The following is an 18,118-nucleotide window of genomic DNA, read 5'->3' as shown; positions in this document are numbered from 1 at the left end:
CAGGTCCAGAGTAGCTTGGATCCCTTAACAAAAAATTAACGTAACAACTTTATCCCTTTATTGTAAAGGTAAAGAGAGCGTGATGTTTTACGCTAGAGTGTGACAATGCTTCACACTAATATATAACAGGAGAGAGATGGGGCGGACTGATGAGTCATATAGGGTCCGCTGCCCAGCAACACCTAACCAACATGGTCAGGAGGTGTACTTAAGTAACAGTAACTGAACCATTGAGCTATTACTGGAGCCATTATATATAATTTGAGCCAGCGAAGTTATTAAAGTGTGCCGCCATAGCAGGTGGGAGCCCGCACGGTCATTAATACATGCAAGGCTCCGACCCACACCGGCATATCATATCTTGTATCTAGTCTGGAGAACAATGACGAAGGCAGAGCCGAGATGGGACTCAACCGTGGTTCCCATGTGGATTTCCAACGGGTCCCAACGGTCCCCTTCATCTAGAGGGCTCCAGTGGTGCAGAGAAAGAGGAGGAAGAGAAAAAAAAATTTCCTTTAGTCCGAGCCTAGCAGTGTGCAGCAGAAGAGTAGTCAGCTTATACCCATTGGGTTATAAAAGGGTTTGTATACACAGTATATATAACATGTTAATGGTTTTCAATATGAAAGAAAAAGGAGACAGCAGGGATGCGCCAGGGAGCAACGGCTAGGAGATTCTATGTTATATTATAAGTAATATTTGTCTATTAATTTGGTGCCGTTATCAGAACTTAGTGTTAGGTAATTAAAAAAATAAGGTAGGTCTAAGCACAACAGCAGCCTCAGTAGGGAGGAAGATGTTTATATCCCCACTGATGTCCCATGGCACGTCTAGCCTTAGGATGAAGTCAGTATATGTTGCGGGTCAATTTAGTAACTAGCAATCTAATTCTGTACAGTATTAAGTATATAGCAACTCCCTACAATGCGGCCTTCAGGAGCAAATAAATCTGCGGGGTCTACACGCACCTCCGCGCTCCAAGTAGGAGATAGTATCTACGTAGAAATTGCTTTCAGTTGTTAGTGACGTTAAGGAGGAGTAATGGAGCTGTTTTACGTGGAGCTTTGGTGCCCCCCAGAGGCAACCATGCGCCAGACCATTCGTGACCATACACATTAAGCCGCTTCTGTCTCCCTCATAAAATCACCACTGCTTAGGAATTTACTTATATATAAAGCATCAACAGGAATTATCAGGTTAGAGATTAAAAATAAACGAGAGGAAAAGCAAAGATAAGAAAGTTTTATAACATAGTTAGAGTATTCAGAAACATGCAGTATATATTATTAGTCTCTCATTTAACACAGGAGCACCTGGGTCAATGCGGGAGAGAGAAAAATAACACAAGTGTCAGGTTTAAATCTGGTGTATATCTCTGTGGCTCAGCTTGTCTCCACTTTCAGTAACAGCATGGTGTATAAAAAAACATGTTAACATAGAACCGTCAAAATTAGCTTGTAAAAACACATAATAACCATGGTTATATTGGTATGGCAAGCTTGTAGGAAGGAGAAAGAAAATAATATTAATTTTCCTCTTATCTGCCTCTAGTAGTATGATCTACCTATTCCTTCAGAGCATTCTGCTTAGCAAGTTTGTGCTGGGTCACTGTCCAGAGTTTAGTTTGGGGAGGGGTGAGAACGGGACCCGAAGAAATTCCCGTGTATATAGTGTGTTTCAATCAGCATAAGCGGGTACATGTCAATTTATATAACAATTCGCGGCGGCAGAGCAGTCTGGTAAGTGGCACAAGGGGGGTGAGACGTTCAGTGATACTGCAGCTATATCTATAGTTCCATGATGGCCGCGTCGTCTTAGAGAAGGGCGGGGTTTCTTTTCCCGGGCAGAGTGTGGTGGAAGCGGGAAAACAGCCAAGCAAGAAGAAGACTGACGTCACCAAAATGGCAGAGTGAAATGAAATTAATCCTTTCCTCAGTGCCAGCAGTATCGAGTAAAAAGTTCCATAGGGTAATAAAAGTGTGTGTGCCTTACCTGCCGCAAAGTGCAGTTTCTCCCCCCTTCCCTCCGTACTCACAGTAGTAGAAGATCATAGTTCAGCAGTCCTTCCAAGCTTCCTTATGCATTGCGTTTACTTTGCTGGAAGGAGATTCCAGCCATGTAAGCACCCCCTCCGGTTTGTCAAAGAACAGTGCTTCGTCATTGTATTGAACCCGAAGACGTGCGGGGAACAGCATAGCATAGGTTATTTCTTTTTCCTGGAGTTTGGTTTTTGCATGCTGAAAGGAACGTCTCTGCTTTTGAGTTTCATTAGTAAAATCCGGAAAGATCATGAGGCGTGTGTTTTGGTAATGGATATCTCCCATGATTCTAGATGCAGTGAGGATAGCATCACGGTCTTTGTAGTTTAGTAGCTTGAATATCATCGGACGCGGCGGTGCTCCAGGTGGATTCTTTTTCCGGATAGCCAGACGATGGGCCCTTTCGATTGCGAAGAACTTAGAGAACTTGGCGTTTGGTAGTAGCTGCTGGAGGAGTCCTTCTAGAAAGGAGACTGCATCCGAGCCTTCTGCTCCCTCCGGTATGCCCACGATCCTTAAGTTGTTTCGGCGGTTTCTGTTTTCCGCATCCTCCGCTCTGCCTTCCAACTGTGTCAGCCGTTGCAGGGCTCCGGGGATAACGATCCTGTGATGCTGCAGCGTGTCCTCAGCGGTAGATGTGCGCGTTTCCAGTACTTTAGTGCGGTCTCTGAGTTTAGACATATGTCGCAGGAGACTAAAACCGGCCTCAATGGTGTCTATTTTGGAGGTTAGGGCTGCTTGGCAGTTTCGGATAGCCTCCATGAGTTCTGCGGTGCTGGGCATAGAGGTAGGTTCCTCCATTTGTTCTCCCATTGCGTCCTCTTCTCTAATTTTGTTGCGTCTTTGCGGTGCCGGGGTCTGGGTCTGAGGATTATCAGCCGTTGATTTATCCTTTTCTCTTTCCCCCCTCTCCTTTGCAGTTTTGTTCCCTCGCTGCGACATTGTGGGATAAGGCGAGTAGCGGCGAGGTGAGCTTTGGTGGCGGGAGGGCCCTTCGTATGCATCCCAGCTCTGAGAGGGAGCAGCCGGATCCTCGGTGTCTATCCTCTCGGTCTCCTCTGGCGGATCACACCACGGTGCTAAGTTGCTCATGCGGTTCAGGGTGCAAAGTATCGCAGTTTTATCAGTAAAAGGCAGCCAAGATAGTAAGCTAACTGCTTTTTCTTATGCTGGGCAGCGGAGCCTCTGAAAAACCTGACTGTTCAGTACGCCATCTTGGCCACGCCCCCCACCTGTTGAAGTTCTAAGTGCATCTGTGACCAATAGGAGCACATACGCGTGCATAGCCACACCATGTGGAAAAAATCCGTGCCCGGTTGCTGGCATCTGCCACATCTTCCTGATGCAGCAGGGTCAATTTTGCATAATTTAGCTGGAGAGAGATAGCTCCTGTGTAAAAATGTAAGTGCAATAAGGCGGTTCCGTGCTGCAACGCTTACTGTGACAAAATAGCCCAATACGGTATTCTACGTTTCGGGTGTCAGGTCTGGGATGTCTGTCTGCCATGCCAGGAGTAACTTGTCCATTTTGGCCTGTCCTTTAGAAGGAAAGGTTTTGTAGATGACGGAAACCACATGTTCTAGATCTTTTTTTATAAGTTCCCCTCAGTGGTATGGGTTTGCACCAGTAATGTTCTATTTCCCTTTAAGAATTGTGCCCCAAAGGCGTGCTGTAATTGCAAATACCTGAAATGCATATTACTACCTAGGTTAGTATCCTGTTTAAGAGAAGAGAAGGATTTAAGTTGGAGATCATCCGTTATATCTTTTAATTTATAAATTCCATGATCCGCCCAGATTTTGGGATCGGGCACTGTTAAGAATTTGTGCAATGAGGGATTCATCCATACTGGGGTATATGGAGATATCTGCCCGGGTTGGCGTGAGACTGTTTATTTTCTCCCATATTTTAACGGTTACTTACATGTTCGGCGTGGCTCGGGGGATTTCAGAGTGCATTTCTGGACTAGTAATACTGCACTATTATTACCCTTTTGCTTGTTTTGAGGACTACTGATGGTTAATGAGATTACAAATAGAGGTTTCTGAACAAGTGATTGTATAACGGATGATCCATGCTTTTATGTTGTTTGTCAGAGCAGCACCAACATCTGGTGAGCACATTGCACAAACCTTTTGTGGGTGCCAATTTTTAACTTGCATGAGAAGGTGGTGGTGCATAATAGTTGAGAGATACTACACTATTGTTAACTTTTCTTCTACTTTTATTTTCATGTCCCATCTGACGAGTACATTATAGTGTGAATTATCTGAGTGGTGATCGGACTGACTTTGAATTTAACCTCCCTGGTGGTACGCAGTTTCAGATGCTGCGTCTGCGGATTTTTTAAAATAAAATTTGATTTAAATGTTTAAGCTAGCACTTTGCTAGCTAAATATGAAGAGGCAGGGGTGGACTTACCTCCTCCAAGCAGACATAAAAATTGGCAATGTATTTGTCAAATACAACAAGTTTATTTACATACTCTGGGGGACAATGCAACGTGTTTTGCAGGTTTGATCCAGCTTCATCAGGCAATAACGACGGAGCAATAGCTCCGCTATTAACGCGTTGCATTGTCCCCCGGGGTATGTAAATAAACTTCTTGTATTTGACAAATACATTGGCAATTTTTGTGTCTGCTTGGAGGAGGCAAGTCCACCACTGCCTCCTCATGCTTTAAACTTTTCAGATTCTTTTATCCTTTTGGCGCCTCTGTATCCATACTACGCTATATTACGTCCACCACCCATGGTGGAGGGGTGTTACCCCTTTTTTTCCCTCTTCTACGGAGTGCGACTTCTTAATCCTGAGTGAGGTCAGGTCTAATCTTCCCACCTGCCTATACAGTGTTTGCCTTGGAGGTAACCCTGCTTTGTAAGCATAGTTTATTACTCTATCATACTTAATTTCAACTACCAGTACATACTACACTATATTTGGCTCTCGGTGTCCCTACTCTGTGTTCTGTTTTGCAACTTACATAAAAGTTCTATACAAATCAGAAAATAGATATAAACAAGCCTTCTCCTATTTTTTTTAAACATACCAGAGAGGTGTGTGTGTGTGTGTGTATCCTTTTTATTTCTTTCCTGCTCTCAGTAGCCTTTTTTTGCCAGGAAAGTGTTTTATGGCAGTAATTCCTCATCAGTGAGGGCTACCCTATAGATCGACCCAGTCTCAATCCTGTCACTTACATACTGGATGTTTAACTCTTTCAGGCAGAGAAAGGGAAAAAAAAAAAAGTAACAGCATTAGTGTGCTTGACACTGTACATACACTTCTTTCTCAACATGTCATGTCACCTTGTGTATCTTAAGAATAAATCTACTGTCCCCATTTTGTTCGAAATCCAGGGACTTGTCGGTATGCCGTTACTTCAGATAGATGTACATTAACAATTTTCAACTTTTAACATTTCATTGAATATATACCTCTGTTGTTTGTTCCTGAAATGCATAAAGTATTCCATCAATAAGTTGTTCTTCCAACTTGTGATCAATATCAGCTGCTCCAAGATTTCCCATAATTTTTTCAATAGTTTCCATGACCATTTTTCTGTATTGCTCAGCTTCATCCTTTAAGTCATCCACAATTCTAGATATAATTTCAGCAGCTCCCACTTTGTTTGCAAGCTCAACTGTAGTGTCCACCAGCTGTAAGCAGACATATACATTTTTGTTTTAAAAAGAAGGCTAGCCATCCTCCCAACTCTCCACCTGCCACCCCCGTGAAGCGCGCGCACACACACACACACACACACACACACACACACACACACACACACACACACACACACACACACACACACACACACACACACACACACACACACACACACACACCTGAAGAAAAAAAAAAGAGAGACGAGAGACAAGGATAGCCCAAAAGGATAAGTAGATAAGTAGAAAAACGTACCTGTCTGTAGTTTCGTCTGTCTAGTGCCATCCTGTGCTGCCAGAAGTGTTTGAAAAATGGCGGAAGAATTTCAGTTTTTATGTAATTTGCTTCCACTCCATCAGTACCACAGCACTGCTTCACTACCTATAAAAAATAAATTAATTAAAATTAGAAAGCAAACAATGTGGCATGAGGAGTTGCAGAAAAAATGTGTACATGTTAAATAAATACATTACAAGCAATAAATACGCAAAACTACCCTAAATTGTGGCTGTTTAACCACTTCAGTACCGACATAAAAAAACCCATGAGGACCAGAGCAGTTTTGACATTTTAGCTACTGCCTTACTAGATCAGCAATAACTTCACCACCACTAAAAACCACTAGGGGGAGGCCTTGAATTGCCCCAGAGGCACTGTGGACCCAATCTAATAGAGGGTCAACTCCTAAGGGTGAGTGCTCCATCTTATGGGTGTGGTGGTGGTGACTCGCGTATTGAGGCAAACCTGAAGTCACAAATCATTCCTGTATACCGCTGAGATACTTTTAGACCAAATGGTCTGCACTCTTATTCATGCAGGGATGACTTCTCACAGCTGACTATACACCATAACACCAGAGGTCTGTTCACAAGCCATGGCCCCACCCAACTCCGTTCTCACACTTGAGCTACCAGCAAGCAACAAGTGTATATTATCCCACAGAGGCTGCATAGAACGGAGCGTGGCACTTCGTGGCCTAAATGTAAAGTGGCTGTTGGTGATTTTTTTTTGCATGTGTTCTGGGTCTGTGTCAACATTCAACATTTCTGGAGCAAGGTGTTTAACTTCATTACAACTGATGGTGGCTATACCACAAGTAGTGCTGTTGGGACTGGTGGATAATTACTAGGAAATGTATGAAATTGTTTAGATTTTTTTTTAATAGCATCCCCACCAGGAATACCTGGATACATCTAGTAATACAAACACTACTGATTCAGTAATAAACACAGTTTTATGCCCTTTCCACAGTTTAATAAACAGTTTTAAAATCACTAAGCCTGTAAAAGTGTTCCCATAAAATAAGTGGGAGCAGGGAATGAAAATAACAGAGCCCTGTGAGAGGCTATATAAATCCTCACACCATACGCAACACCTCTTTCCCAGACTGTATCTTATCTAATCACCCCAACATACAACCCGGTGTTCTCCCGGGGCCCTTTTAGCCAGGTGCTCCACCCAGCTAATTTTGGTGAGCACCCAGCTGTCATCGGCTCACCTCCTCAATCTCCTTCTATGCTGTAAGGAGAATTGCACTGGCCCTGCATTGCCCCCCACACTGCTACTTTTTCTTGCCACCTGGCTGGAAAAAAAATTCTGGGGAGAATACTGCAACCCAACAGATTTCACCCCATAAAAAATAGGGGCTTCATCAGGGGTACTATAACAAAGTGCTAGAGCGCCCAAAAGTGCTATACAGAAATTATAGATACATTAGACATGGGAAGAAAAAAAATAAACAAAAAAAAACAGCAAGTGTCATACTTTCATAGCTATTATGACAGCGGTAGGTAGCATTTCAGAGGAGTGGAAATACATCTGATCCAGGACTGAAGTTTAGTGGACGGAGGAGCATATTGTGCCAGTACATCTTGTGGAGGAAGATCGCTGGAAAGACCTGGTCCTCAGTTCTGAGTGGGACAAAAGCTCTTCAGCCGACCAACCCATATGGGCTAATCGGCAAGAATCTCAGGTGAGATTATTCCACGGTTGGCTAACCAGTTTTCTCAAATTGTCTATTGAGTGCGCTATCCCCCTCCCCTTCCTTTTTCCCCCTTGTCCTTTACAGATCTCTTCACCACCCAGAGTGGCTTTTAAAGGAGCAGCACCAACTAACATACTTTGTCTATACTTTACATCGGCATTGCAAAGATCGCTCCCTCTGTCGAGTACAGAGGTCAAACAACCCTTTCTTCCTCAACATCATCTAACTTTATCAGTTAGCCAATAAAATGTATTGATTTTTACTTTTTCTACCTACATAATTTGTTTGGCTAACAGTACAGAAACTTTTTTGCCACTATGAAACTTTTTATTAAAAGTAGCATTTTAGATAGCTCTGTGGAAAAGGTATAAAAGTCTGTGTTTAATACTTCTAGTAAACCAGGCATTGACCATGTACCAGCCTACACATATGAACACTAACCGAACATGGTAAAGTATGGAACTCAACTGATAAGGGTGCAAGACAGTGTGTCGGATTCACCCATGAAGCAAAATGGGACTTACACATGATCCACTACAAGATCTAGCACTGCTCTTTTAAAATTCACTTTACTGCACAACTGTTACAGCTAGGCTTGCTCATACAGAGTAGCTACGAGCAAGTAACTACTCAGAATCTAAATGTAAATTTGCAAGCACTGACCACGGAAGGGTGTGGGTGTGTGTGTGTGTGTGTGTGTGTGTGTGTGTGTGTGTGTGTGTGTGTGTGTGTGTGTGTGTGTGTGTGTGTGTGTGTGTGTGTGTGTGTGTGTGTGTGTGGGGGGGGGGGGGGTTTGATTTACCCATGCCACCTGGATCCAATGTGCTCCACTTGTGTTCCACGTCACTCCCACACTTCCTCCTTCAAAATGGAAGGTGAAAGCGTGGGAGGGACATGGAGTGCAAGTGGAGCACATTGGAGCCAGGTGGCATGGGTAAGTTAACCTCTTACTCTCCAGCAGTCAGCGCTGGCCAATTTAAATTCTGAGTAGCTACGTACTTGCAGCTACTCTGTATGAGCAAGCCTAGTTACGGCAATCACAACAGCTTAGACTAATGCTTTGTGGTTACAGCCCACCATTTCAAGCTTCCCGGGCTCTTGATAACACCACACAGCACAAAGATATATGCAACACAGTGTCTTTACATAGTACACACAAGACGCAGCTCAACCAATCAAAATCAAGTATGCAAATTAGCCAAACTGATGGGGAACTGGCAGGAGCTGGCTTTTGCAGACCACTTGCCTAACGCCCAGGGCTGTATTTAGGGTTTGGGCTCCCCTAGGCACCCCAAACCTATGGCGCCCCCCCTTCCCCCACCCAGGAGGACGTTGGCGGCGCGCTAAGCGCGCAGCGGCAAAAAATGGGCGTGTCCACATAATGCAGTGGGCGTGTCCATAACATACAGTGGGTGGGACCAATTAAAATTTCAGTGTGGCCCAAAGTCGGTGGGGCCATGTTTTCTCCCCGGGTATGAGTAAAGTGACCCTAAAAAGCAAGTAGGAAATGTTCCCACCCCCCAAAAAAACACACAGCCAGTGTTCTCTCGCACAAAATAGTGGTAGGTATTAGATTGTGAGCTCCCCTGGGAAAAGTCAGTAACATGACTATGTTCTCTGCAAAGTGCTGCAGAAGATGCCAGTGCTATATAACTACATAATAATATGGTAGGACATTAGACTATGACTATGGTAGGATTAGATTGTGAGCTCCTCTGAGGACAGTCAGTGACATCACTATGTACTCTGTAATGTGCTGCAGATGATGTCACTGCTATATAAATACATAATAATATGGTAGGACATTACACTATGACTATGGTAGGGATTAGATTGTGAGCTCCTCTGAGGACAGTGACATGACTATGTACTCTGTAATGTGCTGCAGAAGATGTCAGTGCTATATAACTACATAATAATATGGTGGGACATTAGACTATGGCAGGATTAGATTGTAAGCTCCTCAGAGGATAGTCAGTGACATGACTACGTACTCTGTGAAGTACTGCTGAAGATGGCAGTACAATATAGTACAGTAGTATGGCAGCACGGTGGTGTAGTGGTTAGCGCTCTCGCCTTGCAGCGCTGGGCTCCAAACCCAGCGAGGTCAACATCTGCAAGGAGTTTGTATGTTCTCCCTGTGTCTGTGTGGGCTTCCTTCAGACACTCCGGTTTCCTCCCACATCCCAAAAACATACAGATAAGTTAATTGGCTTCCCCCTACAAATTGGCCCTAGACTACGATACATACATACACATATGACTATGGTAGGGATTAGATTGTGAGCCCCTCTGAGGGACAGCTAGTGACAAGGCAAAATACTCTGTACAGCGCTGCGTAATTTGTTGGCGCTATATAAATAATTAGTATAAGTACAGTATAAGTAGCCAGGTCTATAGGTATCCCCAGTTTAGGTAGTAGTCAGGGGCGTAACTAGAAATCACTGGGCCGCCTTGCGAAAATTTGGATGGGGCCCCCCATAGGTGCCAAATAATCATAATGGGGCAGTGTTTCACCATAAAATAATCGCAATGTGGGCAGAATTTCACCATAAAATAATCGCAATGTGGGCATCATTTCACCATCAAATAATCGCAATGTGGGCAGAATTTCACCATCAAATAATCGCAATGTGGGCATCATATCACCATCAAATAATCGCAATGTGGGCATCATTTCAGCATAAAATAATCGCAATGTGGGCAGAATTTCACCCTCAAATATTCGCAATGTGGGCATCATTTCACCATCAAATAATCGCAATGTGGGCAGAATTTCACCATTAAATAATCGCAATGTGGGCATCATTTCACCATAAAATAATCGCAATGTGGGCATCATATCACCATAAAATAATTGCAATGTGGGCATCATATCACCATAAAATCGCAATGTGGGCATCATATCACCATAAAATAAATCGCAATGTGGGCATTATTTCAGCAGAAAGTAATAGTTCCCGTTTTTTTTTACCTTAGTGAGGCTCAGCCAGCCTCAGGACAGGTCCCCGGGAGCAGCAGTCTTGCTCTTTCCATCCCACACTGCTTCCTCCTAGTACTGGGGTCAGAGAAACTCCAAGGGGCTGCTGTGGGGTGGGTGGGTGGATGGGTGAGAAACTCCAAGGGGCTGCTGTGGGGTGGGTATCTGCAATGGGCTGCTGTGAGGTGGGCGAGTATCTGCAATGGGCTGCTGTGGGGTGGGTATCTCCAAGGGGGGGCTGCTGCTGTGGGGTGGTGGGAGAATATCTCCAAGGGGGGGCTGCTGCTGCTACTGTGGGGTGGGTGAGAGGGAAGGTATTTCCAGAGGGGGGGGGCTGCTGCTGTGGGGTGTTGGGAGAATATCTCCAAGGGGGGGCTGCTGCTACTGTGGGGTGGGTGAGAGGGAAGGTGATCCGCAAGGGGGTTGCAGCTGCTACTGTGGGGTGGGTGAGAGGGAAGGTATCCCCAAGGGGGTTGCAGCTGCTACTGTGGGGTGGGTGAGAGGGAAGGTATCCCCAAGGGGGTTGCAGCTGCTACTGTGAGGTGGGTGGGAGGGAAGGTATCTCCGGGGGGGCTGCTGCTGTGGGGTGGTGGGAGAATATCTACAGGGGGGGGGGGGGGGCTGCTGCTGCTACTGTGGGGTGAGTGGGAGGTAAGGTGGGCAGCACGGTGGCGTAGTGGTTAGCTCTCTCGCCTTGCAGCGCTGGGTCCCCGGTTCGAATCCCAGCCAGGGCACTACCTGCAAAGTTTGTATGTTCTCTCTGTGTCTGCGTGGGTTTCCTCCGGGCACTCCGGTTTCCTCCCACATTCCAAAAACATACGGATAAGTTAATTGGCTCCCCCTAAAATTGGCCCTAGACTACAGTACTTACACTACATGATATAGACAAAATGGCAATGGTAGGGATTAGATTGTGAGCTCCTTTGAGGGACAGTTAGTGACAAGATATATATACATTGTACAGCGCTGCGTAATATGTCGGCGCTATATAAATACTAAATAATAATAATAATAATAATAATAATAAGGTATCTCCAGGGGGGGGGGGGGGGGGGGCTGCTGTTACTCTGGGGTGGGAGGGAAGGTATCCCCAAGGGGGTGGCAGCTGCCACTGTGGGGTGGGTGAGAGGGAAGGTATCTCCAGGGAAGGGGGGGGGGCTGCTTCTGTGGGGTGTTGGGAGAATATTTCCAAGGGGGGGCTGCTGCTGTGCTGCTACTGTGGGGAGTGGTTGGGAGGGAAGGTATCTCCGGGGGGGGGGGGGGGGGGCTGCTACTGTGGGGTGGGTTGGTGGGAGGGAAGGTATCTCCCGGGGGGGGGGGGGGGCTGCTACTGTGGGGTGGGTTGGTGGGAGGGAAGGTATCTCCAGGGGGGGCTGCTACGGTCTGTGGGGTGGGTTGGTGGGAGGGAAGGTATCTGCAGGGGGGGGGGGGGGCTGCTACTGTGGGGTTTAAGGTATCTCCAGGGGGGGGGAGGGGCTGCTATGACGCACATCTGGGGTCCCCCTCCTGTCACCCTGATCCTCCATGGCGCTGCTGCTGCTGCATTACAATCAGCTTCACACTCACTTTCCCTGGCTCTGGGCTCCGCTGCAGCATGGTTTCTCATCCACAGCACAGCGCTATGGAGGGGCATGGTGACAGGAGGGGGGGCCCAAGGAGAACAAAAAATAAGTCGTCCCCCCTCTGGTCCTGCTCCCGTTCGTGGCTCTCTGCCCCACCTCAAATTGAGCCTTCAGAGAGGAGAGCCGTTCCCCACGCTATTCAGAGAGTCTCTAGCAGGCTGCTCGCTCTGGCTGCTCTCATGAGTCGACTCATGAATCAAAGATTGCTGCCCTAGATTGTAGGCCAGCAATCTTTGACTCATGAGTCGACTCATGAGTCACAGGAGAAGCCTGCTAGAGACTCTCTGGCAGAGACTCCTCTCTAGCTGGATGGGAAGTCCGGCTCAGTAAAGAGCCGCAATGAAGAGTCTAATGCGGCTAGGGGATGACGCGCTGGGCTATCCCAATGTAGAAGTAGGCGGGGGGCGAGTTCCCCTCCATGTGGTTGCGCGCTCTGCCGCAGACCCCCCGCCGCCACACAACCCCCCCCCCCCCCCCTCGGCAGTAAACTTTTTTTTTTCTTAATACAATTTGTAAAAAAAAAAATATTAATATAAAAAAAAATAGGTAGCTAACAGGTGGGCGCCCCCCCCCCCCCGAGGGGCCGCCCATGGCATCGGCCCACGGGTGCCTCTTAAGAGATACGGCCCTGCTAACGCCTATTGGTTGCCCGAAGTTTAAATATACCCACCCATCAAGTAACTGCTGTTTGAAGAATTCTCAAGAGACACTGGCACATGTAATAGGACATCTCAAGTGGGGACATCCCGACCCCACACCCACTGGCGAAAAACACGCTATTCACTCACATTTCCAATGTTGCCACGGGAACGGGTGCATGTCACCCACACATGAACCTGGAAGTGACACTGGGCTAAAACATTCAGCCAACGTACAAAAAAAACTGTTGCGATGGTCCCTGGAAAGCAATGCGGAAGTGAGCCGCATATGGCAGCTCTAATGTCCCCCTAGAAATTAAATGGAGACAGCACAAATATCCACCAACTCCCCCAAAGCACAATATCTGTTACCAAGCAAAATTAAGATCAAGTTTATGTGCAGGTCTTTGGCGATCTCCACACTAAGGAGGAGATAGTTTTTGGTCTAGGGAAAGGATGAGACCAGGAGCCCTTATGGTGTAGTATCGTTAGGACAAATGTGAAAAAAGATAATGTGGGTAATAGATACTAAAAAATAGGAATAAACACAAAAATAGAAGAATACTTAATAAGCACTGGCACCTTTTAAGAGCAGACCCCTTCCTTAAAACAAATATAGGAACAAAACGAACAAAATGTACTTTTCGAAGAGCTAGGACGATTAAGAGCCTGATCGCACCCAGTAAGCCGAGGGCTTTTACTAAGACGGTATCTCAAAAAATGGAAATAGAACAAAAAGGAAACTTTAGATGTAACCATAAAAAATGTCTGTGCTGCAAATTGATAATAGATGGGTCTGATCGTTTTGAGTCTTGTTACGAAAGAACAATTCAATATAAGAATGAGAATCCAATGTGAGACTAGATACGTAGTATACCTCCTTACCCTTTCTATATGCGCCCCCGCACTGCACGGCAAGCAATTACGGTAAGACCCCTTTTACACTTCCTCCTAAGCTATTCACAATACTACAGCTAGGTGTCCTATGTATAGGCACTAGTCGGAGCTTTATGTAGGTATGTTAATCATCTAACAATCCTTTTACATTTATTTTATTATCTATTCCAAATATTTATAAATTTTATATATGCTTTTTTAGATCTTTGTATACAAATAACTTTTAATGCATTTGGTTGCAATTCTTGTATTGCACATGAATTATTGATACAAGTTAGATAACTGCATATCCCGCAATGCGCATAAGGAATTTTGAAAATATTGGTGATTTATACGGATAGATATATATCTATCCATAGATATATGGAGCTGTTAAAATGGCCCTATCAAATATAATTACCAACTAAGCTCAATGGTTTTAACTATCACTATTATTATAATTATTTTTTTTTTATATATGAATGTAACATTAAGGGTGGGAAGTATTTATTGCCGCGCAGTGCTTATTTGTAATTCATATTGGAAAGCTTAAGACAAATGTTTTGATTCTAGGTTTTGTGTTTATTGACCTAAAGAAGTGGGCTGCGTCCCGTGAGACGCATTGTCTACAACTTAACCTTTTAATTTAATAAAGACTCCTTTCTTCCACCAATGTGAGTCTTCAGGTGAGGTAAGATACCTCTTTTTTGTGATTTTTTTAATTCCAATATTGGCAGATCGATAAGTTTTAAGGGCGCCTCCACCAATTTGCTTCCAAAATTAAGATCATACTTACGATCCAGCAACCCAGTCTCTATCGTACCCTGTCCTTATCTAATGGGCCTCTAATTTAAGAAGTTCTTTCTTCCCATCACACCTCCCAAAAGGTACAGGGTACATTGTCTATGACCTGGACACACGGCTGCCATACATTATGCCCAAACTTAAGGCCTCTTTCACAGTGTGACATTAAAGTTGCACATTAAAACAACATTTAACGCAGAATAACTCACTACAATGAAAAAAGTCAATGCCCCATTCACAGTGCACACGTTGCGTTGGTGACTAACACTGCACGTTAAGTGAAAGTACTGCATGCACTGCGTCATACACGTTGTTAGCTGCGTTGGACTGTTTGTACATGTTCAGTAATGACTTAGAAACATACTTTTCATTGCCTGTATGCTCTACTGTATGTGACCGTAACGGGGCATTAAGCTGCGTCTTTTTGGGGCATTGCGTTGTAATTTGCATTGCGACTTTAACGTCACATCAAAACACAACGTCCTACTGTGAAAGAGGCCTTAAAGGGGGAAAAAAAAATAATTTAGAGACAGCTTGAGCTAGAGTCTTCCCCTTATGTGAAGAGATCCACCCTCTAAGCTCCTGTGTGGTTTTCCCCAAATAACATCTACCACATATATATATATACACACACACACACACACACACACACACACACCATAACGGGAACCACAAGAGCATCATGTACAGAATACAGAATAAAAATATGTCAGCGCTCCACAGGTCCTTCCTATGTCAACCTAACCTCCAAGCCTAATACACAGATTTTTGTATTCAAAAATCCTGATTTCGATCTATACAATGCTGCATAAAAATTGACTTAATGGCAAATAAATACAGGCCTTGTTACTCTCCAATTCCTGAGTTTTAACAAAAAACAGAATGCAGTCACAGGTCCCAGCACATATGACCCAATTTTTACAACAATTCACAAAGAGACCGTAATCCTATATTCCACACTTATGGCACTGCAAAGGAGTGATTATTCTCTAAACGTCATAATTTCTTATGCACACACTCATCAAAATAGTCCCAGTTTTTTTAGTCCTGATCTGAAATAATCTCTAAGCATCAGACTCCTTCTGGATCTCTTAACTCAGTGATGTTTGGAATCCACTATTAGGAAAACAGTTACGCTCACCAAAACAAAGGACACCAAGAGCCCAATAGTGCAATATTGTCTGGTAAGCTCAATATATAATGTAAAGTCAAAGGTTCTTATACTCACAAAGGTTGGTTACCCAGGGCCGGATTTGTGGGCAGGCCCCAGAGGCCGGGGACTAGGGCGGAGCCTAAGGAGGGGCGGGTTTACAAACTGTCCTAACAGGTACCAGTGAAATCCCCCATAATAATGGCCTGTTTGTCTGCAGCCGCCCCTCGCTTTGCTCTGCACACAGTAGCATGTCTGTGTGTGCAGCAGCAGCGGCTACAGAGAAGGACAGAGCAGGCATCTTGCTAACGTGACAGGAGCAGTCTGCATCGTTGCAGCCTTCCCTGCTGTCACTCAATCGATTCTCCGAAGCCTGGCCAATAGCAAACCGTACAATCCTTTGTATCCCCGCCCTCCTCCTTTCTCCTGCCAATCAGAAATTCGGAGGGGCGGAGATACAGGAGATGGTTCAAGCACGTTTTAGCCTCGGAAGCTTCAAGCTGCTAGAAAGTGAAGGCACTGCAGAATGGTCAGGCTTTATAGATGCACATTCTTCTCTTCTGTTTGGAAGGTATTGCTACAAACAATCCCCTGCTTCTGTGTGTCTAGCCACGCTGTCATCCCTTTTCTCCTGCTATTAACATTAGCATCTGCTGTAACGGCTGCTGTTCCCCAGCACTTCGTTCTCTGTAATGGTGGTGGAGGCAATCCCAGGGCAGGGCAGAGGTGCTGACCTCCATGAAAGGAAAAGTATGTTTAAAATCTTCTGGGCAGGAAGGGAGGCTGACAGGAAAGCACACTGCTCAAATGTTGGTAATACGTTTTATGACTGTCATAAGCTTCAGTAGATGTCCAGTGTTCCCATCCCCAGCCTGTGCAATCTATCCTATCTATCTACTGCACACTAGTAATGTCTATCTATCTATCTCTCTATCTCTCTCTATCTCTCTCTATCTCTCTCTCTATCTCTCTCTCTATCTCTCTCTCTCTATCTCTCTATCTCTCTATCTCTCTCTCTCTCTCTATCTCTCTCTCTCTATCTCTCTCTCTCTCTATCTCTCTCTCTCTATCTCTCTCTCTATCTCTCTCTATCTATCTCTCTCTCTCTATCTCTCTCTATCTATCTCTCTCTCTCTATCTCTCTATCTATCTCTCTCTCTCTATCTATCTCTCTCTCTCTATCTATCTCTCTCTATCTATCTCTCTCTCTCTCTAGCTCTCTCTCTCTATATCTCTCTATATATATCTCTATCTCTATCTCTATCTCTATCTCTATCTCTATATATATATATATATATATATATATATATAAACAAGGGATCAGCAGCTCCACGAGGATATCCCAAGTATAGGGAAAGTGTGCAAGCAAACAGAGGATTCCCCAGGTCCTCGGTAAATACAAGAAAGTTCCACAACGGTTTGCAGCACACAAACGCTCTTTATTGAGCCAAGAAGATACAATGTAGCAACGGTTTCGGGTGTCCCCACCCTTTATCAAGCTAACATATGACAGGAAATGGTAAAGTATATATAGCCACCCCTACAGGAAGTGACCTAACAGTTGCCTGAACAACAGGCCAAACAAAAAGACATACATGATATTAAGCATATAAACATGCATAATCACACTTATCTGTGTGATGTCAGAAAAAGAAAGTCAATTCCAAGAGATTCCAGCGGATCCAAGTCGATGCAACCAGTAGTGACCTGCAATTCACAAAAACAGATGCAAATCGTAATCCCTATTTAAACCAGAGGGAGATAAAGTCCCTAATTTATTAATCCAAAAAACTTCACGCTGTTTTAATTTCGTGATCCGGTCACCACCTCTCCTAAGTTTTGGCACATGATCGATGACCATGAATTTTAAATCTGAGTCCTTGTGTCCCATCGCGACACAGTGTCTAGACACGGGCAGCTCACTAGATGGAGTACGTGCTGCGCTCCTATGCTGTGCAATACGATCGCGCACTTTCTGCGTCGTTTCGCCGATGTAAAAAAGCCCACAAGGGCATCGTAACAGATACACAACATAGGAGCTTTGACACGTAAGAAAATGATTAATCTTGTACCTCTTGCCTGTATGGGGATCATCAAACACTTGACCCTTAATCACATGCTGACACTCGCTGCAGCAGAGACATGGGAAACAACCGAGGCGGGGAGTGCCTAAAAACGTAACATGCTCCCTTCTTTCTGGACGGAAGTCAGACCTCACCAACTTTTGACCGATGGTAACATTTTTGCGAAATGCTGTGATCGGGGGAGAGGCAAAATCAACAATCTCAGGATAGGTATTACTCAATATATGCCAGTGTCTCCTAATGATAGATTGGATCTTATGAGACTGGCCATGATACTG

General features: G+C 44.8%; 1 protein-coding gene across 3 annotated transcripts in view; it reads right to left on the bottom strand.

The window, feature by feature from the left end:
- Nucleotides 1–18,118, bottom strand: part of SF3B1 (splicing factor 3b subunit 1) — a 315,589-nt gene that overhangs the window by 75,575 nt on the left and 221,896 nt on the right. For all 3 annotated transcript variants that reach the window (XM_068244953.1, XM_068244952.1, XM_068244954.1), the window contains 2 exons: nt 5,958–6,083; nt 5,474–5,695 (listed from right to left, as the gene is read on the bottom strand). In XM_068244953.1, the coding sequence (XP_068101054.1) occupies nt 5,474–5,695; nt 5,958–6,083 (348 nt within the window). The remainder of the gene's footprint in view (nt 1–5,473; nt 5,696–5,957; nt 6,084–18,118) is intronic.

This window comes from Hyperolius riggenbachi, chromosome 7 (assembly GCF_040937935.1).
Source record: "Hyperolius riggenbachi isolate aHypRig1 chromosome 7, aHypRig1.pri, whole genome shotgun sequence".
Classification (NCBI taxonomy): domain Eukaryota; kingdom Metazoa; phylum Chordata; class Amphibia; order Anura; family Hyperoliidae; genus Hyperolius; species Hyperolius riggenbachi.
The sequence above is the reverse complement of the archived record's forward strand: the minus strand, read 5'-3'. Positions and strand labels throughout refer to the sequence as shown.